At 41.2% G+C, this 24,428-nt stretch overlaps 1 protein-coding gene across 3 annotated transcripts in view; it reads left to right on the forward strand.

Annotated features, from left to right (window-relative positions):
- The first annotated feature begins 19,992 nt into the window (after positions 1–19,992).
- CDHR3 (cadherin related family member 3) overlaps positions 19,993–24,428 on the forward strand; it is a 60,498-nt gene continuing 56,062 nt past the window's right edge. For all 3 annotated transcript variants that reach the window (XM_039849067.1, XM_039849069.1, XM_039849068.1), the window contains exon 1: positions 19,993–20,153. In XM_039849067.1, the coding sequence (XP_039705001.1) occupies positions 20,108–20,153 (46 nt within the window). In that variant the 5' untranslated portion in view covers positions 19,993–20,107. The remainder of the gene's footprint in view (positions 20,154–24,428) is intronic.

Below are 24,428 nucleotides of genomic sequence, written 5' to 3' on the forward strand. Positions count from 1 at the left end.
AAAAGAAGCAATGTATACAGAAGTTCTACAGATGAAATGAAAATGTTGCTTGGAGTTTGTTTTTAAATAATTCATCAGGGCTAGGAAAAGGAAAGGCATAGAGAAAACAAGTTAGTTATTTACAACTGTTGGAGTTGGATGTTATGGGAACATTTCATATCAGATGCTCATTTCATATATTAGAAAATGTTCATTTAAAAAGTTTCAAAAGAAAATACGTGATGTCATATAACCTAATTTAAAGGTCTTACTATCATTTCCATGTGAAGCTGAAGAGGGAGCATATATTCACCTTTAACATCAGCTTAAGGTCACTCAAAATTGTGTCCTCAATAACTTCATCCAGGAAACAAAATATCTGGAACTTATTTTTTAAAAAAGAATCTCACAAGTATGTCTGCCTCTTACTGTCCAATGTACTTCATGGTGCAGAGTATTCAGAGCAGCTTTAAAATGTCAACATTAAAGGCAACTCCATGGAGTCAGGGACAAAAGCCAAGGTGAAGTCCTACTTTACCTTCGAAGAGTTCCAGCACCCAAGCTCAAGCCTACAGTTCAGCTCTGCAATTGAGATATCGAAGAGGCCAAGTTTGAACCCACATGAATTCTGTACCTTTGGGGACTTGAATCTTCAGAAACAAGCCTCTCTTTGTAACTTCCCTCCTCCATTGGCTTAGCTTTCCTTCCCTTCCTTTAATTTCTCTTTGCTTCCTCCCTCCCTCCTTTGCTCTCTCCCTTCCTTCCTTCTTTCCTTCTTTATATTTTCTCCCACATTTCTCGCCCGTTTATTGCAGATGATTTAATTATAACTTTAAAATTAAACACTGCCAAAATACCTTTTTTTTGTACTTCTTCCTTCATCTAGATTTATTATCCCCTATGTGCATAGTTCAGATTCCTGAAGAGCTTCTCTCATATAAGTGGAACAACCAAAAAATATTTTCAATACACATTCTTTTTGTTTGTTTCTTTTATCAGCTCTATTTTTTAAAAAATTTTAATTAGTTTCAAGTATACAGTACATTGGTTAGATATCTATATAGTTAGTAAAATGATCCCCCCAATTGCTCCCTCCCTCCCCTGACCCTCCATTTAGCCAATGTATTAATGCTAATTGCATTCTCTATGCCATGCTCCCCATCCCCGTGACCGTCCATCAGCTACTAATTTGTACTTCTATAACCCTTCACCCCATTCTCCCAGCCTCCCAACCCCTTCTCCTCTATCTGTCACCAAATTGTCCACTATATTTGTTCTTTTTTTCAAACTAGTCTGTTTTTGATTAGTTTGTTCTTTTTATTCCTTAAGTTTCACATATAAGTGAAATCATATAGTGTTTATCTTTCTCTATCTGACTTAAATACCTTCTAGGTCCATCAAAGCAATATCTTTTTTCATACTCTTCCTTTTCATATGTAGGGGTCTTGTTTCCTTATCCTTTCAGCCACTCTATCTTTTGGTTGGAGCACTTAATTTTTTTCCATTTAAGGTACTTATTGATAGGAATGTAGTTGTTACCATTCTTTATTCCTGTTTTTGATACATGTTTTTTCTTCTTAAAGAAATCCCTCCAACATTTCCTGTAATACTGGCTTAGTGGTGATAAATTCTTTTAGCTTATTTTTGTCTGGGAAGCTCTTTATCTGTCCTTCAACTCTAAATGATAGCTTTGCTGGATAAAGTATTTTTGGTTGTATATCCTGGGTCTTCATCATGTCGAATATTTTGTGCCAAACCCTTCTGTCCTGCATAGTTTCTTTTGAGAAATCAGCTGCCAGTCTTATGGGTGTTCCCTTGTAGGTAACTATTTGCTTTCCTCTTGCTGCTTTTAATGTTTTTTCTTTGTATTTAAGCTTTGGTATTTTAATTATGATGTGTCTTGGTGTGGGTCTCTTTGGATCCCTGATTTTGGGAATTCTCTGAGCTTCCTGGGGTTTTATGTCCATTTCCTTCACCAAGTTAGGGATGTTTTCTATCATTATTTCTTCAAACAGCTGTTCGACATCTTGATTTTCTTCTGTTATGCCAATCAGACGAATATTTGGAGCCTAATAGTGTCCTATGTGCTCCTTAAATTATTTTTATAGTCTTGGCATCTTTTTCTTGCCATTCCGACTGAGTGTCCTGATCGGCTTTCCTGTCCTCTAGATAGGGCATTTGATCCTTTTCTTTAGTCACTTTGTTTATTCCTTTGTTTATTCTATTTAATTTACTTCTCATCTCAGATAATGTGTTCTCCATTTCAGCCTGGTTCCCTTTTATAATTTCCATTTCCATTTTTATCTCTTTGTTAGAGTTCTCTACATTTCCCAAAAGTTTATTGAGCATCTTTATAACTAGTGTTTTGAACTCTGCATCTGTTTGATTACTTGACTCCATTATATCTGGATCTCTGTTCTGTTTTGTCATATGGTTTCTGCTTCTTTGTCTTCCAATTTTAGCTGACTTTCCATGTCTGTTTCTATGCACTAAGCAAAACTCCTAAGTCTCCCGGTCTTATTAATGTGGATTTGTGAAATAGGTGTCCAGTGGCACAGTCCTGAGAGGGGTTCAGTTGCAGGCCAAATTTAGCCCAAGCCTCTACCCCTCTGGGGCCACCTGTTAAGATTCAGCAAGCAATTTACAGATGCTGTGCTTATAGTTGCCTCAAAAGGCCACACCAGAAACCGAGGCCAGCTGCCTCCACCAGTGTGAGTCTCAGCAAAGAGCACCTGAGTCGCTGAGGATATACCTGGATGTGGCTTTGGTGGGGCCTGAGTTGGGGTAGGTGGGGTTTCAGGGAATCCTCTGGGCAGAACGACCTCTGTTATCCAGTTTGATGATATTACAGCTATTCAGTGGTAGCGGGGAGGGCTCAACAGGGAACAATGGATACTGTGGACACTTCTGTGCAGAGCGAGTCTCGCCTTGGCCCTCACTCTGACAATGTCTCCCTGTAAGTCAGTGGTGCCCCCTGTGCACAGCCCAGTGGGCACTGGTGCTCAGAGCGAGCAGGTCCATCACCCGAAAATCTGTTGGCGGTCACGGCCCCTTTAAGAGGCTTCCGCTGCTGCCGCAGCCTCCATCTCACTCAGCCGCTAGGGACCGGGCGCCCCGTGTCCTCCCTGCATCCTACCTTCTGCAGGGTGATTTCTTGGATTTCTTTGTAGTTGTATGGCTGTTCATCTAGATCTCAGGTGATTTTTCCTTGCTGCTGCTCCTTGTTTCCGTCACAACTTTGATTGGTTGCCAGAGGGATGAACAGAGCCTCTATCATCTATACTCCTTTTTCTTCTTTTAAACCACCACTACTACCACAAAAACCCATAGCATGTTCATATCAGTTCTCATAGTCATTGTAAAGATTAAGCTACAAGTGTGAAAGATAAGGGGAAACTAAGTAGAATAACTTTGATCATCATAATTATAATTTTATTATAGACACTTTTAAACATATAAATGTTTTATCTGACTAATATAATGAATCCTTTGTATCTATCTCCCAACGCCAATAGATGTTCACATGTGGCCAATCTCCTTTTATCTGTCCTCACCCGCTTCCCCCGACTCATTCCTACCGTCCTCCCCACCCCACTCCAGAAAAAGGCATCATCGTATTGTTTTATCTGTAAATACTTCAATAGTATCTCTAAGAGATAAGGTCTATCTTTCTTTTCTAACAATCACAATACCATCATCACATATAACATCACATATAAAATAACAGTAATTTGTTAATATAAAATATTCAGGCAGTGCTCAAATCTCCCTCATTATCTCACCATGTCTTTTTATTCTTAATTTGCTCAAATCAGGATCCAAATGAGATTCACACACTGCATTCAGTTGGAATGTCTCTTGTCTTTTCTAATCTACAGACCTCGTTTACCTCTCTCTTTTTTCTCCCTTGCCATTTATTTATTGAAGAAACTGGAATTTTCAACATTCTTGATTTTGCTGATTGCATCTTCATGGTATTGTTTAACATGTTCCTTTATTACCTGTAATTCCTGCAAGCTTTTAGTTATACCTGGAGGCTCATCACCATTATTAGTAATATCAAAGACTTCACTTCCAAGACCAACAATTTCCATGTATGACACCTTATCACACTGAGTAAGGTGGGTCCCAAACTCTCCTGAGGCAATAAAAATGAGAATAACTACTTTGCAGTAATGTCAAGTCCAGTCCCGGCTGACTTTACCAAAAAAAAAAAAAAAAAGTCTGGTTGGAATCCATCATTAGCTCCATGATGACTATCAGCTAGAATGTATTGGGCCTTTCCTCTGTACATGAGAATGAGCATGGACAGGTGGGAAGACTGTGAACATGGGAGTCAGACAGCTCTAGGTTTGAATTCTAACAGCCTTTTCTTAAGTAAATGCCTTTCCTAGTTAATATTTTTTGGTTTCAAATTCTTTTTTACATGAGGATAATATTTATCTCACCAGGCTGCTGAGATGCACTTGCCATATAGTATGTATTCAATAACCATTTCTTTTCCAACATAAGTTAAAAACGAGAATTGGTATCTAAAACTACAAATTCATAGAGTTTGTTTAAATCCCAATGCAAATATGGTATTCACCGGCTTCATAAACAATAGAGGAAGAAGGCTTTCAAGTAAGCCTTACGAAAGGACATGCAGAAAGGGAAAGGATATGAGAACAGGAAATATTACTCTCTTTCCCTTTTTCATGTACTCAGAAAATTCAGGAAATTCTTCCCAAAAGAAAGCATGACCCGTTTTAACCTAAAATTTTGCTATTCTCTGAACTGTGCTGGCTTGAGAACATATTTCTTTTACCAAAAGATGAGTTCACAATAAATGACTCAGAAACATATGGATGAAATTTCCCTTAAGCCACTCAGGGGATTAGAAATTAAGGGAAAGAGTGCTTGGCAAAATGCGTTTGGGATTTTGCCAAACCTAAACCAACTGAGAAATAGTTAAGACACAAGGCAGATCTCGAATGCTGCCAAGTTTACCCATTTTAGCAGGACAGGGATTTATAATTAGAGCTGCTTAGAAAAGCACGGCCTCATGGGTGGCAAAGGACAGAAAAGCCTTTGTCCTTAACGTCTCAACGGGGTTGCCCTTTCCTGCATGGACCTTTCGCAATGTACACACCCTTTTAATCATCAGGATCCGCAAAGCCACCTCCTGGGCTGCTCGGTTCATCTTCTGCACCAGGCCCCTGACATTCTCTCCAGGCCTCTCTTGTTTCCAAGCCAGGCTGGATGTTTCTCACAGTGGATTCCTGGATGAGGGAGAACAAATCTTGATGGTGTGTTTGAATTACAGTGAAGATCTATAATGGGGAAATATGATGAAGCAATTTCCTTCTCTGACATATATTTTTTTCCTTTGTCTCTTACCTTTGTTACCTTTCCATATTTCTCTGCTTTTCATGTTTTTTTTATTTTCTTCCCCTCTATAAATGAAGGGATTGGATCAGTTGTTTTCAAACTGTGCTGCCTAGAGCCTTTTAAATGCTTGGCTGAGCCCAGTGGAGATAGTGAAAGGGGCTCGCTTCAGAAAGGGGAAGGGGGCTCCTGCTTAAGATTTCAAATGAAGCAAGGGCTCTGAGGTTGAACAATTTGAGAATCATGAGACTGGACAAAATATCATGTCCCGTCTGATGAGACAGTCCTGGTGTCATATGCCACACTTCTCAGTCTCCACTCCTGACACCAATATCACTAAAGATGTGTACTAGCTTTTCTTTCCAGCATTCATCAGAATATGCCTGTGTGTCAGGCACCGTGCTAAGCACTGGGCATTTAGCAATGAACAAAACAGATCTGGTTCCCGCTTCCATAGAGCTAACAGATGACTTGGGGAGGCTGGTGTTAAACAAATGAATATATAAATCTAAATCAAGATATATTCTCCATGAAAAACAAAATCATGGTTGAAGTTTGAGCAGGCCTGGGGTTTGAGAGATACTATAGAGTGCTTCCTGTTCAAAGCATCTCCCCCGCCACTCTACAGCCTGGCTTGCTACTCTATAGACTAGCTGATCACTGTTAAGTCATCAAAAGTTTCCATTAAAACTATATCTCTTCCACTTGATAGGGGAGGGTCAAGAAATACAGAGTACAAAGTGGCTGATGGATCGAGCCAGCAGGTATTACAGAAAGCAAAGAGGACGAACTTGGGAGAACAGATGAGGGGTTTTGGTGGGCAAGGGTGGGAAGACTAACTGCTTAGTGGGCCTGGAGGATGTAAGAGGTTTAGAAAGGAGGTGACTCAAAGTGCAAATAAGGCCATGCCAATGACTCCCTTCACTTATTTCATGGTCGTAGCTAGAACTTACCTTAATTTCTTTCCCTCACTAAGTTTAATATGCTACACGTAGTGTTAACTCATTACTACATCTTACTCCTATTACTATTTCCTTGCCTCTGTCTAGCTCTTTTTCTTTGTACATTTTGTAAAAAGAAAAGGGATTTAAAATAATTTCTGGAGACATTTGCATGGTTTCTACTGTAGGTTTTACATGGTTCCTACTGTAGGTAAGGGGCAATGCCCACCAGTTTTGGCCTATGGTGTACCCGATCACTTATCTGGGTGTATGGAGGGGATTGGGCAGAGGGAGACTGGTTTATCAGCTTAAAGAGTTAAGACTCCTGTAGAGCACTAGATGGCAATATTTCTCTAAATCTAAACTTAGCGAAGGCCAGGACCTGTTGTTGACAGGTCAACCCTGCACAGCTGACAATACTAACACATTCTGTAATAACTGAACTTAGATATAGAGAAGACTGAAGCCAGATCTGGTGGAAGGAGAATCCTCAACAGTTCATCTCTCATGGCTTGTGGTCCATAAGAAAGGCTTAGTGGTGTTAGCTGTTTCTACTCTACCACCACCATTACCACCATCACTACCATAACTGTCATCACCATCACAACCACTATCATCACCATTACCATCACCACCATCACAACCATCATGACAACGATCACTACCACCACCGCCATCACTACCATCACCACCACCACTGTTACTACCTATCACAACCATCACCACCATCATCACCACTACTACTAATTGAGTCACACATGTTGCTATTGTTTTTGTGGGTGCTGAAAATGAAAACTTTATTCAAACCAATTCTGAGAGGAGATACTTAGTTAGAGATATATTTCTTCTTCTTCTTCTTCTTCTTCTTCTTTTTGTAAATATATGCTATAACTAGATTAGCAAACTGCTGCCTGGTATAGAAAATTAAGCAGAATTTCATTAATGAAGAATAATTTGTATTTGACATATCGGTTTTTTGATAGATAAGTAGTTGTTTCTTATCTTAAGCAACATTTGAAAACAGTGTCCTTCTGTGTGAACTGAAAATATCCTCCAGAGTTTTTTGCATTATTAATTTATTTTGCACACTCTTTCTACTTAGCAGCTACCCCCACTTCTCAGGTCCTGTCCTTTTAATTAACAACCTGTCACTGTATTTCAGTGTTTCTGTTGAGGCATACCAACTGAGCCATGATGAGTCAAAACACATCACTTGACAGAGAAACAACATTTGCTGAACTTCTTATACAAATGAGTTGGTCAAATGAACTGTTTCATGTGGATTAAAATTGAACAGAGGTGAGCTTATATGAAAGGCCGGGGATCAAGCTGTGCAAAGGGTAAGAATGGCAAGGGATGAGGTTAGCAAGGCAGAGTTATAGGACCAAAAGTTGATGGCTGGGCACTTATTTTAAATCACCTATTTTATGCCTCCTAGCTTCCACCTGACAGATGTAGATTTTTTTGCATAGATCCATTCATATGTTCAATCAACATTTAATGATTAACTTCTAACATATGCCCAATATGTTTCCATACACTAGGGATACAGCAATGAGCAAGATATCTGCCCTAATAATGCTTACATACTGGTAGAGGAGAAAAACAAAAACAAATATACAAATTGTTGAGTATAATTCAGGCTTGATAAGTGCCAATAAGAAGAATAAAGCAGGATTTGGACATAGCAATAGATGATGGCGTATGTGTTTGAGAGAGAGTGTGTGTGTTTTCGTTGGATAATTTAGTTAGATTCATCAAGGAAGGCTGCTTGGAAGGGATGGCATTTGAACAGACAGACCTGAATGAAATAAGGGATTGAGTCATGGGAGTGTCCCTGAGCTAAAATAAAACCACATGTCACCATTATTATGAACTGACCTAAGTCAATTTGGTCACAATGTACAGCTCTTAGGTTCTTGGTAGTTGATGATGGCTATTGAAAGAAAATTGAGGTAAATAAGGGCGAACTACTCTCCTACAGTTTTCTTTTCAGTTTGTGAAGAAAGGAAATCTTCTACCGAATTTGGTCATTCATATAGAAATTTATTAAGCACTTTTTTATTATCAGGTTCAAATAGTTTACACAAACTGGTAAGCTCAGTGGAGACTCAGCAGTCTGTCCTTTTAGGAGTCCTTACTGCTGCCTTGCTTGAGAGGGTCACTTGAAGTAGAGACAACAACGTACCAGAGGTGGGATTCTGTTACACTGAGACTCAGCAACAGGTGACCAGAGTGCTTCCTAACCTATGCAGAGACACTGGACAGTGCAAGATCAAGCCTCAGGGCCCACCTTTAAGGGTACCCATTAGTGATGGTTAATTTTATGTTTCAACTTGGCTAGGCTATGGTGCCCAGTTGCTCAGTCAAACACCAGTCTAGATGTTACTGTGAAGGCATTTCTTACATGTGATTAACACTTAAATTAGTAAACTTTGAGTAAAACAGTTTACCTCTGTAATGTGGGTGGGCCTCATCCAATCAGTTGAAGGCCTTAAGAGCAAAGACTAAGAAATCCAACCCACAGAGAAAGAAATTCTGACTCCAGATTGCAACATAGAGATTCTGCCTGAGTTTCTAGCCTTTAGACTCATCAGTTGACTCAAGAGTTGCAAGAATAACTTACTCAAATTACCAGTCAGCCAACATGCCTTTTGGCTTTGAGACTTGCTAACCCCACAATCATGTGAGCCAATATCTTAAGATAAATCTCAATCTCTCTCTCTCTCTTTCTCTCCCCCCACTCCTCCACCCCTTCTTTCCTCTTGGTTCTGTTTCTCTGGAAAACACTGACTCATACAGATTTTGGTACCAGGAAGTGAGGAGTAACCATTACAAATACCTAAAAATGTGAAAGTGGTTTTGGAATTGGGTAAGAGTAGGGGCTAATAAATTTGAAGTACATGGTAGAAAAAGCCTAGATTGCTTTGAAGAGGTTGTTGGTAGAAATATGAATGCTAAAAGAGATTCTAGTGAGAGCTCAGAAAGAAAGGACTGTAGAGAAAGTCTCTATTGTCTTAGAGAACTCATATATTAACATAAACAGAATGATGCTAGAAATAATGAGTGTTAATGGTGCTTCCTGTGAGGCCTCAGAATCTGGGATTCAGACAGGCATGGAGGCAAGACGATGTGAAGAGACACAGGGAGAAGAGAGCTACCTACAAGTAAAGGAGAGAGGCCTAGAACAGACCCTCCCTCACAGCCATCGGAAGGAACCAACTGTGCCAATATCTTGATCTTAGATTTCTACTTCTAGCCTCCAGAATTGTGTGACAGTAAGTATCTGTTGTGGAAGCCACCTGGTCTGTGGTGCTTTGTTATGGCAGCCACATCATGCAAATACGGTGCTGTAAGCCTCAATGATTTCCTGTACCCTATTTGTCACCCATCAAATTCTCTGGGAGCAGGTGCTGGTATAATATTTGGGATGCAAAATGTTTATTAGGGATTAAACCCTGTAAAAAGAAGGGGAAGGAACAATCATCAGAAACAAATGCAAATGACATGAAACCAATTAACATATATGGCCAGCTAGTTCTGCTCTAAAAAAAGCTTGAAATAATTGAATATCAGAAAAAGTATAGATAATTTTTAAACTTCATTTATACTTATTACACTTATTTCCCCTTACTAGTTTATAGAATATGATGTAATTAGGGATTTATCTATTTCCATATTGATGGAGCTTTATAGTCTACAACTTGAAGGGGATTTTTAATGCTAACAATATATTATGAATGTTAATAAAATAATAATATTCAGAAAAATTTAAGTTCAATAAAATTTAAGGTAAATTTTTTTAAAAGGAGTGAGAAGGAATCAGGGAAAAGCTGAATGATAATGCATGTTCAAGGAGGCCTCAGCTAACCCGACGCTGCGCACCAGATTGAATACTGCCCATTGGGATTGCCTTGCATTAAGTCAGAATGACTGGGATTTTATTTCCACTTGGCTCAGTCAATGGATAAGGCTTGTCTCAAGAAGGATGGCCGCAGGCAAGGAGGCTCTGCAATAAAAACCAACACTGAAGGAGTGGGCAGGTGAAGGTGTTTGCTGTCCACACTCCCCATGGTCGATGGGCGAGCCCTTCCTGGGGAAACCTGGCCATGCATCTCCTGTCTATCCCACTGTTCATGGAACAAACAGTGAAGAATGGTACGTGGCTAAAATGTTTTAGCCACGCTACCTATCTTGAATACCTTTATTTTACCACGAAGAGTTCATTTCTAATATACATCATACTTATTAACAATGAACTAATTTCAACAATAAAAATCTATTTCTGACATTCACAATGCTAATTAACAAAGCCTTAGGTATTCAGTGAGACTTCGATCACCAAAGCTCTTGAGGTGGCTGCCTCTGGAGTGTGGCTTTTCTGATAAAATACTAGCTGACTACCCTGGAGGAGAATTTTCCATTAGAGCAACTGACGGCCCTTAGTGTAAAAGCTAAAGCTTAAACAAATGAGCATATACGTAATATGACCAACTCTATCGTGCTGAAGTATTTTAAAATAAATCACAGACATCCCAACAACTCTCACTTAGATATGCTTGTCTTTGAGGTCTTTGACACCTGTTCTCTCACCTGGTCCAATCAGACTGTCTTAGAGATCATTTGGTTGCAAAAACTGGCACCTACTAGAACTAGTTGGAGTTTAATGGGGTACTGTCAGGATACAAAGATTCAACAGGCAACTCCCAGACACTGAGATTAACAATGAAGGCTTTTTGGACCACTCAGAATGGAGCTAGGTGTTGGGATTGCAAGCTTTTCTGGCCTCTCATGGGCCTCAGACTCTTCTCCTTTATGCTTTTCTCTGTGTGTCTGCTCCTGTCTCCCGCTTCCTTCTGCCTTTCCACTTACTCATTGGCACACTTCCCCAGTTTGAGTCTACATAACTACCATCATTTGACCATTGCCATGTCTCTTCAGTCAATGTCTTGAGAGAGAAAAAAAGAAGAGGAGGAAATATAACTAGCATATGGCCTTCCTATGGCCTGGGATCCTTTGAGTTATTTGAGCATTGTGATCCAGTTGTCTGTGGCCAGGGGTGTGGTGTGAGCAGGGTAAATGAGACTCCTCCCTCTAGGCACTGTGGGAGAACAAATTCCCCAAGAGGAAGGTGAAGATGGGAAGGCTCTGACCAGCGCTCTCTGGCATAGCCACTCCAATCCTACGTACTGGTAGTGCAATATCTTGTCAGAAAATTCCCTCACATGCACACTCGTGTGTGTGTGCATGTGTGTGCATGCACGTACACACGTGCACACCATGTGTAGTCAGTTAATCCAATCAAAGAGTTATTGCCATGTGCTCAAATTATAATATTTAAATATGCACCTAATATGTCTTTCTTGATTCTGTTTACGGAAATGTCTTCTCATTATCTTTCTCTGAAACCTTACCTGCTATGGATACCACGTTCTCGGTTGTAACCCGAAGAGGTCTGAATTGACCCTTCCTCAGAGATGGCTACTTCTACCAGCTCTGGGTGTCACAATGGCTAGAATGGTGCAGTTTCTTCCTCACAGACTACACATTTTCAAAGTCTGTGGTCAAATGGCTCATGGCCAACCCTATTCTAGAGTAGACTCTCCAAGGAAACTCTGGTCTCTACCTAAGCTCTAACAACCAGACCTCAGTGTAAGTCATCAACCCAGGGATTTGATCATGAAAGCAGAGCTGTTTTCTAGCCTGGGTACATAGAAACCTCAGATTGTTCTTGATGTTTTTCTTCATGCTTATTTGCATCATTTAGAATTTCTCAGGGACACTGGTGTGTCAACTAAGCTTATCAGCCAGGCATCCTTAAGCAGGCATAGCAATGACGCTAGGAGAACCCTGTGTTCAGCTTGCTGGAACTGCTTACTTCTGCCTAGGGCAGAGATAAGGCAGCCCTTGACCAGGATTGCAGGCTCCTTCATTCCCCATGTCCTTTCCCCCTGGCCTCATACAGGGGCAGAGCCTTTATCTCCAGTCAGAGGAAATACAGAAAAAGTGGAAACATCTCAGGCAGAAAGGACCCTGTCAAATTGGAGGCCTCAGAAATACCTATAAAGAAAAGTCATGTGGTTCCTTCCCAGACTCCCTTCGTTAGGGGTAGGAATAGGAGAGACCTGAGTAAAAACCTGTATTTACCTGTTCCCCCTCCCCCTTCCTTCTTAAGTTCATATGCCTAGAGAATTCATTGACTTCCATAAATAATTAGATAAGTATTTGCTAACATATTTTCCCCTGAAGTTTTTTGGAGAGGGGTGTCTAAAACTGAGGCAATGAATAAAATTTTTTTTCTTCTTTTCAGTTTTACTTCAACCTGGCTACCCTGGCAAGTATTCTCAAGTGCCAAACGGTCCAGACCTGTGTGGTTAGACCAGTAGTACTGGCCCTTGCCCCATGGCCCAGGAGACTTCCACCTGCGGTAGGGCAGGGCCATGGGGCTCTCGAGCTTCTGCTCCTTGCTGCTGCCTGATGTCTGTCTAGGTTTGTGGGTGATTCTACACACCAACTTTTCCATAGAGTCCCTCACGTGCAAATGGCTCTCAGATCAGCCATTAGGGGTCCCCTCGCTGCAGAGCCTCTGGTCTGTCTGGCTTGGTCATCTGCCTTCACAGCCCCCATTCCCAGGCCTTTGCCTAGGGATCCTTAGGGGTTAGGGATCTACCAAACAAAGCCCACAAAGCATTTGTTCATCCTGTCCCTTTTTGTCACAGTCTATCTGGATGATTCATTGGCAAGTGCCGATGACCCATTAGCGTGATCCCTGAGCTTAAAACACCAGAAAGCCTGCTTCTCTCTGAGAGCTGAGAGTACCCAGACTCCAGAAACCCCTTCAATTACTTCCTGAGAAACAACTCCTCCCTGCCCTACCTGCTCAGTGATTGACAGTGGGTCTTCTTGTTATAGCAGTAAACAATAAACAAAGGAAAGAACAAGTCAAAAACAAACCAGATTTAATTTTCAGTTTTGTAGATTCTTTCCCTTTACCCCTCCTGCACACAAACATTGTTTCTTCCCAATGGATACAGGAGTAGAAATATGAGAAAAGAGGTGGTAGGAGAGAGGACACCATTCTATTTAAAAGGACACATGTATAGACATATGTATGCGGGTGTTCTGTATGAGCCAATAATCGAGACAGAGGCACTACCAGTGTAGTGATCTGGAATCCAGACTCTGGAGCCCAATTGCGTGGGTCTGAGTCCTGGCTCTATCACTAACCCTGGGCTAGTTATCGAACTTCTCTATGGCTTGGTTTCCCCATCTAGTAAAATGGGGGATAATATTAGTACAACTGTCTCATAGCGTTGTGACTAAATAAGTTAACACATATTAAACATGTAGAAAAGAGTCTGGCATTTAGAAGGACTGGATAAAATGATTGATATATTATTATTGATTTCCATGATATAATATTTCTTTTTCTGTCACTATAAACTTGATTATCACAGCTTGTAAGTGGGGGGCAAGTCTAATTTATAATTTATTTGTAATGAATATATAGTTTCTTCCAAAAAAAGGTTTAAAGTGGTTGAACAATGACAGTAACTGGAGAATTCATCAGTGAGGTTCTTGTTTGTAGTCTTTTCGTAAAGGATAATAATTTTTAACTAGAGGGAAACACTGCCTTTTTGATTGTTTGTTTATGATGGTGGTACAGTAAAAAGCCCCCAATCCTTAAATAACGGATCTCGATAAAATAATAGGAATGATGTAGTGCTCAGTAACTCTTGTTGGAATGCAGGAATACTGTTTTTGAGCAGCTATGATGTGCCAGGACTAGATATTTTACACAGGTGATCCCTTTCATTCTCACAATCAGCTTAGTAATGGAGAAGGCACTGTTTTTCCCACTTTGCAGAAGAGGAAGCAAAGTCAGGGGTTTAAGTGACCTGCCCAGTTCACAAAAAAGGTAAATTGGAGAGTGGGGTTCAAGGCTAAGTCCAAGGCCAAAGACTTACTGCTCTGCCCTCACCCACCTTCTGATTGGGCAAGACACTTAACTTCTCCAGATTCTACAGAGGGAAAATGAAAGGAACTGGTATCTCCTGCCTCTTCACATCGGGATGAGAAAGGACAGGCCCCTTGTCGAGGTGCCTACCATTTTAATCTTGTGGAATTCATATCCCTTTTTGACATGCAAAGAGGCTGTAAACAATGAGCCTGACCTTAATTCAAACTCTAAGTAATTACGTTTCACAAGGAATGTAAACAGGGCTTTAATTGATTCATATGCTTGCAATTGGTGGTTCATTTATTACTGTCATCTCCATAATAGCCTCTTTCTGGGATCTGGGGACTGGGTTTCCACTGATTCGAGCTCAGGTCCAACATTTCTTAGTTGATTCATTCATTTTTTTAACAAGTTAATGGTGCTGTGATCTTTTCTGGGCTACAATCATGAACAAAGCAGACATGGCCCTGCTTCATGGTGCTCACAGTCGGATGGGCTGTAAAATGACCACAGAAAGAAATACACAGTGAAAACTGTGGTAAGAATCATGGTGAAAGGAACAAAAGTGCTTGGAGGGAGAATGATTAGGAACGGGTGGTCAAGGAAGGGACTCTTTGAAGAAGAACATTTAATTGAAGATGTGCAAGTTGAAAAGGAGCCAGTCAGAGGAAAGTGAAGTGTGTTTTCTTTATATATAAAGTAACATACACGTATTAGTCATTTACTGCTGCTGCTGCTCTCTTCCCACTATTGTTAACAATGTTTTTAGGGTACAAGACAGAGACCAAGATGGCAGTGAGATTTGCTGCCTTTCTCAATAATGCCTGGGCCAAGGAGCCAGTGTTGGTCGTGTCTTTCATCATCGAGGGCCCAGATATAATTATGCCCCACTCAGCCCTTACACCAATCATGCCACTATGATCAACCAGGCCACGCCCTACAAACTACACAGTGCCCTCTGGGATGATGGGAATGTGCCCATGTGCCAGCCACTCCAAGACCCCCAATACCCAAGTGTGGAGTGGCTAAAGAGACTACGAGCATCTCTGTTGACAGAGAGGAGACTCTTCCCCTTGGAGCCCCCAATAAAAGTGTGAAAACCAACCCCAGAAAAAAAATGATCTAGAAGAGTTACTGTATGATCCAGCAAAACTTCTAGGTATTTATCCAAGAACATAAAAACATGTTCATGAAAAAACTTGCATAGCAATGTTCACGGCAGTATTATTCATAATAGCCAAAAAGTAGGAAAAAACCCAAATGTCTATTATTGATGAATGAATGAATTAAATGTGGGATATCCATACAATAACATTATTTGGCAATAAAAATAAGTGAATTACTCACTCATGCTACAACATGGATGAACCATGAAAACATTATGATAAATGAAAGAAGTGTCAAAAAGACCACATATTGTATAATTCAACTTATATGAAATGTCCAAGATAGAGAAATCTAGAGAGACAGAAAGTAGATTAGTCGTTGCCAGGGGCTGTGGGAGGGAGTTGGAGGGACATGGGACTGTTAAGGGATGCAGGGTGATGAAAATGTTCTAAAATTGATTATGGCGACAGTTGCACAATTCTGAATACACTAAAAAAATCCTCACTGAACTGTAAACTTTAAGTAGATGCATTGTATAGTATATGCATTATATCTCAGTAAAGCCGTTATTAAAAGTAAGAATAATCTGGAGTTTTTTGGAGGCTTGAACTGAGCTCAGGCCCATGCTCACCATCGTCTTAGGCTCCCAGAGTTCTGTCCCCTGGAGTCATTCAGTGTCAACCCCTGGGGAAACCATGCTTATTCACTTATCCACCCCTGAAGCCAGGGAAGGAGCCCCGCCAGTGGATCCTGAGGGCTGAAAAATAGCAGAATATGTCACCCCAAAATACAACTGTAGGAGTTTAGACATGATACTCCAGAATATGATGCTTCAGTGTATTGATAATTTTGAGCTGAGGGCACTTATAAAACAGCAAATGCAAGGAGACACTTTCTCTGAATTCCTTCATCTGCCTAAAGACAGATCTCCCAAAAAGAACCCAATTGTCCTAAATCCCCTGCCTGGGAATTTTATCAACCAAGGAAGATTGACCATTATCACAGGAAAGGAGATTATTAGTGGATATCACACCCAGACAAACGTTGTCACCAACTATCACACATCCCATCTATTCTTCTGAGGGCCCGTTCTCTTTCCTATTCCCTCCCCTTCCCTATTAAGATGACATTCAAGCCTCAGTTCTAAGACCCAGGAGTTACTCATTTTCCCCTGGGTCTCTCTCATGTTTACATGAGGTATGTGTGTTAATACACTTCTGTTTGTTTTTCACTTGTTAATCTGTCTTTTACTACAGGGGTCTCAGCTAAAAACCCGGAGGGTAGAGGGCAGCTCCAGGGCCTTGGTGTCAGAGGGCCCCTCTCGTGATCCTCAGGGCTAGTCAGAGTGAGTGCTCCTGGGCTTCCAGAAGTGAGGGGGGCTGTGGACTTTCTTTATTTCCTTTCCCACAAGAGCTGAGGGGCTCTCACTGGAGGAGTGTTTGGGGGAGGGAGAGAATGGCACAGGGCAAGGGTATATAAAGTAAATTGATTAATTCCACCATTTTTTGAGCACTAGCTATGCATCTGGTAGAGTGTTCCATGTGAAGCAATTGGGATACAAAGAAGTATAAGAGCTTCCCTGACCTGGAAAAGCTTGCTGAGACTGGCTGAAGACAGACGCATGAGAGAGCTGTGGGTGCGATGTTAACGCAGTGAGCCTGTGAGTACAGGCCCGCAAAGCAGACACAGAAAGAGCTCATTTCTATTCCTACTAGACGCTCCGTGTCATCACATGGCTGCCATCGCTGTGAGTGTAGGCCTAGCTCTGTTCCTCAGGGGCGCCTGTGATGTAGGGCTGTTTGAATGCTGGAACCTAGGTACTGTGTCCTAGGGTTTGGGGTCCTGAAGCCTATAGTTCTAGTACTGTGCAAATGGGAACCATAAACAGAGCTTCCCCACAGATATAAAGGTGACCAGGTTTGCTGGCCAGCCCTGCAATGCCCATGGACCTGCTAAAGAAGCTGAACCTAATTGAATATTCACAGCAGCTCTTCTACTTCTGAAGTCCATAATGTTTCAAGTACATAATAGATCATGTAAGAGTTTGTAGGCTGTGAACAACGCATCCACAGGAAAGTGTATTCCAAGTTCTAAGTCAACAAATGTTTAGAACACAACTCCTTTGCTCATAAATTAGACATTTGCCGTAGCTGGATTTCAGGTAAGTCCCTTTAAATACTTTAAGGGCCTGAATCACTGGGCCAGACACGATGTGGGAGAAGGCTCTCCAGGTCTTTTATGTAAAGCTGGAGAGGTGCCTTCCCTAGAGTTTCCAGCCCTGCTAGGCCCCGGTAGAAACTAGGGTGCTAGAGGTCAGTAATAAGAGATCAAGGCATAGCTAGTGCCTCAGTGTCCTGTTCAGCCTCTGTGTGATTCTGGCCCAGCTGGGTCCTTGGTGCCGGGACCACATGCTTTCAGAAAGAGATGGGTGCTGACAAATGGACAACGGAACATCATAATGGCAGAAACAACCTCTGGGCTGGAAACAGAAGCTGTAGGAGTGAAAGCCCACAACAAATTTCAGACTATGACCGTTAGGATCTCTGGACCAGGAAGGCGATGGAAGGGGAGACTCGCCCTACCCTGGTGAAACGGCAGCATGAAGAACACTGTGCAGTCGGGCTGAAAATTAAACAGATGTGAGTTTCTTTAATTCAAAGGCTTAATTATTCTGACGTTTTCCATAACTTAATCTGAGCCATCACTTCAGCTGTAATTATGCATAATGAAATGGATTATTTACAGTAACTAATATGACAGGAAAAACTGAGAGGTGAGAATTGGTAACTTGGCAACTGTTTATTCATCTGTTTTTTCACCCCGTGTTTATTGAGTACCTACTGTGTTTATTGAGTACCTACTGTGTTTCAGCCTTTGCCATGGTCCTATAGATATCCTATTAGGAAAAAAATAGTATTGCTAGAGCCCATATTATGGGTCAGTCTCTTTCACTTCATTATCTTATGTACTGCTTGCAATAATCCTCCATGGCAGGAATCATTATCCCTGATTTATAGAAGCATAACTGAGATTCTGAAAGGTTAGGTAATTTGCCTAAGGTTACACAGCAAAACCTATGCTTTTTGCCATCTAACCTACCTCACACAGAAACCTACAGACTTAATCTTACTTCCTGGTTTCCTAAGAAAAGTATTGCTTGTTATTTTAAGCAGGCAAGAGAGTGATCAAAATTGTGCTTTGGGGAAATTAAGCTGACAGTTTTCTGTAGGATGCATCGGATGCTACTGAGACAGTCCAGGCCAGAGGCCAGGACCTTAGCCAGAGTGGTGACAGCGAGACTGAGAAAAGGCTGCAGGTGGCACTGTGGAGGCTAGAAGAGGTCTGCCAAGGGCTTGGATGCAATGGGAGGAGAAGGAAGGCAGCCTTACCGCCCGGGTTTGGGAAACAGGAGACACTGAGCCCCAGCTTGGCCACTGACTAGCAGCTTGACCTGGGACAAGTCACTAAAACCTCTCTAAGCCTTATTTCCCTTGTGCTCAGAAGGGTCTATAACCAGCTCACTTAGTCTCAATTCAGAGGCATATAAACTGAAATGGTTTTGTTTTTCCTCCAGTCATTGTTTTCAGCTGCCTCTGTTAAATCTCCCTCAATATCTTGTTTACTGGTCACTTTCGTGGTCCATCATAGTTTTTACAACTTCCATCTCAGAGTCGACTTAAGTCTTATTTCCTGACTTTCATCGCTATCTCTCTCCAGGGCTCATACTGACTAAATGGCCAATGGTGACTAAATGCTGGTTTGCTTGTGGGGGCACATCTGGTCTTTAGAGCTCCTGCGGGAACTTTCGCTGCACATGGCCCCGATGGGGAGGATCTGGCTCTATGTCCCCAACCCCTGCCTGTCACTAACCTTGGGCTGTAGGGTTCCCCTTCCACCATGGGAAGTTCTCAGGTGAAAGGAGCAGGACAGAGGGTCCAAGACCAGCTTCCTTCCACTGTATCTACTACTGTTCTTACTGTACCACGTCAAGGCAGACTGCTCCACCACCATCTGTGCTGCCATTGCTTTTTCTATGAATGGAGGCTGGACCCAAGCCCAGCTGAGTCACTCACCAGGCCTTGTAGCCTGGCACCGGGCTGCATGAGACATGAAAGCACCATTTGGCATAGCACCTGCCTCTGAGGGATGGGCCACATCACTGCCCAGTGGGCAGAAGCCTCACTCCTCCAATAATACTCCTCCACAGACTTCTCTGAGGGCTGGAGTGGCAGCAGCGGTGGGTAGAGTCAAAGGGCAGTGTCTATCGCCACCTTGAGGAGGGGTCTGGCTCCATCTCTGAGTCTGACTCATCAATTCAGTCAGCAGAAAAATTCCCACTTTCCTACCTCTGCGTCCGAGAAAGACAAAATACCTGGTGACAGAGTGATTGAGATCATCATGGATGAATATGCTTATGTCCAGCTTTTACTATCATCTCTGTTCTTTCTTTGGTCTTTGCTTCTTTTGGGGGGCTCTCTGTCCTCATAATAGGTGTGAAATTTTAAGATGGACTCCAAGCTGACAGAGTACCGTGTGGTCATGGAAGCAGGTAACCAAAGAACAAACAGTCCTGTGGTGTTTAAAGTCTCCCTTAGTTACCACCGAGCCTCTGTTTGATTTCTTGCATGGCAACAAAACTAGGAGGGCAAGATGAGTGGCATCTGAAATACACTTTTCTGAAATATACTTATAAAAGGTGGGATACAGCTCCTGGATAATTTGTTAGAAGAGTGCACAGAGGTCAACTCTCAATATGCAGGGAGCAGCCCTTTTCCTGGTTCTCCTGGGTGCCATGTCAGGTAGGAACTCCATTTTGCCATCTCGCTTGCCTTACTCAGTTTATATGATATTATTGTGTGATGAGGTCTCCAAAGAAGAAATTGCCTCTGGGAAGCCTAGATCAACTGTGGGCTTATCGTCATGATGAATGAGATGATGCAGCAACAGGGAGCTCTGGGAGGCTCGGGTAGGGGTAACCCAAAGAACAGGGGTGCCTAAAGAAGCCACAATCTAGCCCACGTTTGTGCAGACTTTACTTTCTCTCTTGTGTTAAATGGCCTGAGCTGTAAGTCCTTCCAAGATCCAAGGTTGGAAAAATAATTTTCCTAGCAGAGCTTTGTGCTGTAGGGGAGGAAAATTTTTCTACTCTCCTAGGTCCTTTTGGCTGGTCTATTAATTAAATCGACATAAGACAAATTAAGAATAGAAAAACAAATTTAATTATGTATGTATGGGGGCCCCATAAGAATACGAGACCTACAGGCAGTCAGGCAATTGAGCCTCACAATTAGAGGATACAGAGAGAATTTTGATCTCCAGGCCCTGCTGAGCTCCCCCAAAGCCCACCACACTTAGCCCATATTCTTTGCAGTTACCTTTGGTGATAGCTGTCTTCCTAGACCAGGACCTCTATCTAAATTCTTTAGGCAGTTAAAGGGGCAGTTAAAAAAAAAAAAGGAAACTGTTCCTGAAGTTTTGGGGCCTTGATTATTTTTAGCCTATAGTAGTCTGCATGCCAAAGTGGAACATTCTGGGGAGAACTTGTTTTGAACCCCTTCAGTGTGTATGTCAAGTCAGTCTTCGTGGAGATTCTAGCCTTTCTCTGGAGACTTTTGGGGGCAACTTGAGGCTAGCGAGTCATCCTGTGGAAAAAATGAGGTACTGAGGGGTGATTGTCTTAGTCTTGGGCAGAGAAAATGCCTTCTGGTGAGAGTCAAAAATCCGACCTACGCTTCTTGCACTCCCTCTTCCTTATTTAAGAGCTTTGAGAATCTTGGATGATCTTTTTAATGCTGTCAGCTTGGATTATTGAAATTGAGGTTTTTAAATTAAATCTTATTTTTGAATAGGTAGTATATGAATAATGTATGGAATTCAATCATGTTAAATTTGCTGATTAATTTGGAGGTAATTGACATTTTTTATAAGTTATACTTCAGTAAAATACTTAGAGGAGTGTCTGGTACGTAGTAAATGCTTAGGAAACGTTAGTCATTATTGTATATGACGCTGAGACTTCCTATCCAAGAACGGGGTTCCAAATACTTGTTCAAGTCTCCATTTGTTTTCCTCAGGAATATTTTAGAATTTCCTTTATAAAGGTCTTGCACATTCTGATTCTGTTTATTTCTAATTCTTTAACTTTCCCTTTTTTTTCCTGCATTTGTAAATGAAATCTTTTCTTCCCTTGTATTTTTAAATTGATATCATAATGTATAAAAGACTATAAATGAATGATCTTATTATTTGTAATGATTTTCAGTTGATTCTCATGCATTTTACAGGTTTGAAAATAATAAAAATTTGTACTTTTCCTCAACTATTTTCTATCCTTGTTTCTTTCTCTTAATTAATTTCTGGGCCTGTACCTTTAGACTGTTATTAACCAATGGTAAGAATGTACATTCTTGTTTTGTTCCCCATTAAGCATGACACTACTTTTTGGTGTAAAATGTTTTATATATTAAGAAAACAGCTCCCCCACCCCAGCTTTATTGAAATATAATAGACAATCAGTTGCTTATATTTACATTATACAATTCAATGAGATTTTTTTTCAATTATAGTTGGCACACAATAACATACCAGTTTCAGTTGTATAGCATACTGATCAGAGATCCATGTAACTCACAAAGTGATCACCCCACTAAATCTAGTACCTGTCTTCTTCCTTACATATTTATTACAACATTATTAACCATCTTTCCCACATTACGCTCTACATCTCCATGTCTCTTCTGCAACTATTCATTTGTACCTCTTAATCTCTTTGCCTTTCTCCCTCCAATCCCCCTCCCATCTAATATCCACCTAAACAGTCTCTGTATCTATGAGTTTATTTCATTTTGTTGTGTTGTTGATTTTGTTCTTTAGAGTCCACATGTATGTGAAATCATGTGATATTTGTCTTTCTTTATCCAACCTATTTCATTCAGCGCAATACCCTCTAGGTCCATCAAGGCAGTATCTTTTTCCATCCCCTTCCTTTTAGTCTGTGTGTGTCTTTTTATCTGAAGGGATCTTATTTTCTTATCCATTCAGCCACTCAATCTTTTGGTTAGAGCACTTAATTCTTTTCCATTTGAGGTACTTGTTGATAAGAATATAATAGTTATTACCATTCTTTATTCCTGTTTTGTCAACATGTTTTTTCTTCTTAAAGAAGTCCCTCCAACATTTCCTGTAATACTGGCGTGGTGGTGATAAATTCCCTTAGCTTATTGTCTCCGAAGCCCTTGATCTGTCCTTCAACTCTAAATGATAGATTTGCTGGTTAAAGTATTCTTGGTTGCAGATCCTGGGTTTTCATCACATCGAATATTTTGTGCCAGACCTTTCTGTCCTGCATAGTTTTTTTTTGAGAAATCAGCTGCCAGTCTTATGGGTGCTCTCTTGTAGGTAATTAACTGCTTTTCTCTTGCTGCTTTTAAGATTCTCTCTTCATATTTAACCTTTGGCATTTTAATTATGATGTGTCTTGGTGTGGGCCCCTTTTGATTTCTGGTTTTTGGGACTCTCTGAGTTTCATGGGGTTGTATGTCTATTTCCTTTACCAGATTAGGGATGTTTTCCATCATTATTTCTTCAAATAACTCTTCAATGTCTTTTTTTTTTCTTCCTAGTACCTCTATGACATGGATATTTTCACATTTAATAGTGTCCTATAGGTTCTCTAAATTATTGTTATAGTCTTGGCTTCTTTTTTCTTGCCATTCTGATTGATTGTCCTTGGCTTCCCCATCTTCTATGCTGGTGATTCGATTCTCTTCTTTATCCACTCTGTTTATTCCATCTAATATACTCTTCATCTCAGATAATGTGTTCTTCGTTTCTGACTGGCTCCTTTTTATAATTTCCATTTCCATTTTTATTTTATTTATTTATTTATTTTTAATCTCTTTGTTGAAGTTCTCACTGAATTCACCTACACTTCCTGGAAGTTCATTGAGCATCTTTATAACCAGTGTTTTGAACTCTGCATCCATTAGATTGCATGACTCCATTATTTCTTGTTCTCTGCTCTTTTCTCTCATATGGTTTCTGCTTCTTTGTCTTCCATTTTGGCTGCCTTTTCATGTCTGTTTCTATGTGCTAAGCAAAGCTCCTAAGTATCTTGGTCTTATTAGTGTGGATTTGTGTAGTAGGTGTCCAATGGCACAGTCCTGAGAGGGGTTCAGTGACAGGCCAAACTTAGCCTCAGCCTGTGCCCCTCTGGGGCCACTAGTTAAGATTCAGCAAGCAATCCACAGATGCTGTGTTTATAGTTGCCTCAAGAGGTCATGCCAGAAACCAAGGCCAGCTGCCACCAGTCTGTCTTGGCACTGCTCTGCAAGGAGCACCTGACTTGCTGAGGATACACCTGGATGTGGCTTGGATGGAGCCACGAGTTGGGGGAGGCGTAGTTTCAGGGAATCCTCTGGGTGGAGTGACCTCTGTTATCCAGTTTGATGATGTCTCAGCTATAATGGCACTGAATCTGCATGCTGGGAGGGGGAAGGGCTCAACAGAGGAACAATGGATACCTTCGGCACTTCTATACAGAGTCTCGCCTTGGCCCTCACTGCAACAACTCAGTGTCCCCCTGTAAGTCCTGCCACTGGTGCTCAGAGCGAGCAGATCCGTCACCACAAGTCCAGTCATCGATACGGCCCCTTTAAGAGATGTCTGCAGCTGCCGGCTGCCACTGCTATGGCCTCTGTCCCACTCAGCTGCTCTGGACCAGGCAGCCTCGCGTCATCTCTCTGACCTACCTCCTCCCATTGCAGGGTGTTTTTAAATTTCTTTCCCTAATTGTTGGGCTTGTTCATCTAGATCCAAGGTGATTTTCCTTGCTGTTTGCTCTTTTTGTCACAACTTTGATTTGGTCGCCAGAGGGATGAACAGAGCCTCTCCCACCTAAGCCAATTTTTCTCTCTCAAGAAAATAGCTTTTTAAAAAAATAGTGGAGAATGCAGAATACAAAATCTTGTTTTAATTTTTAAATTTTTAAATTTTTTCAATTACAGTTGACATTCAATATAATTTTATATTAGTTACAGGCGTATGGCATAGTAATTAGACATTTATATAAGCTT

The sequence above is a fragment of the Pteropus medius genome, unplaced genomic scaffold (genome assembly GCF_902729225.1).
Source record: "Pteropus medius unplaced genomic scaffold, Ma_sr-lr_union100, whole genome shotgun sequence".
Lineage (NCBI taxonomy): Eukaryota > Metazoa > Chordata > Mammalia > Chiroptera > Pteropodidae > Pteropus > Pteropus medius.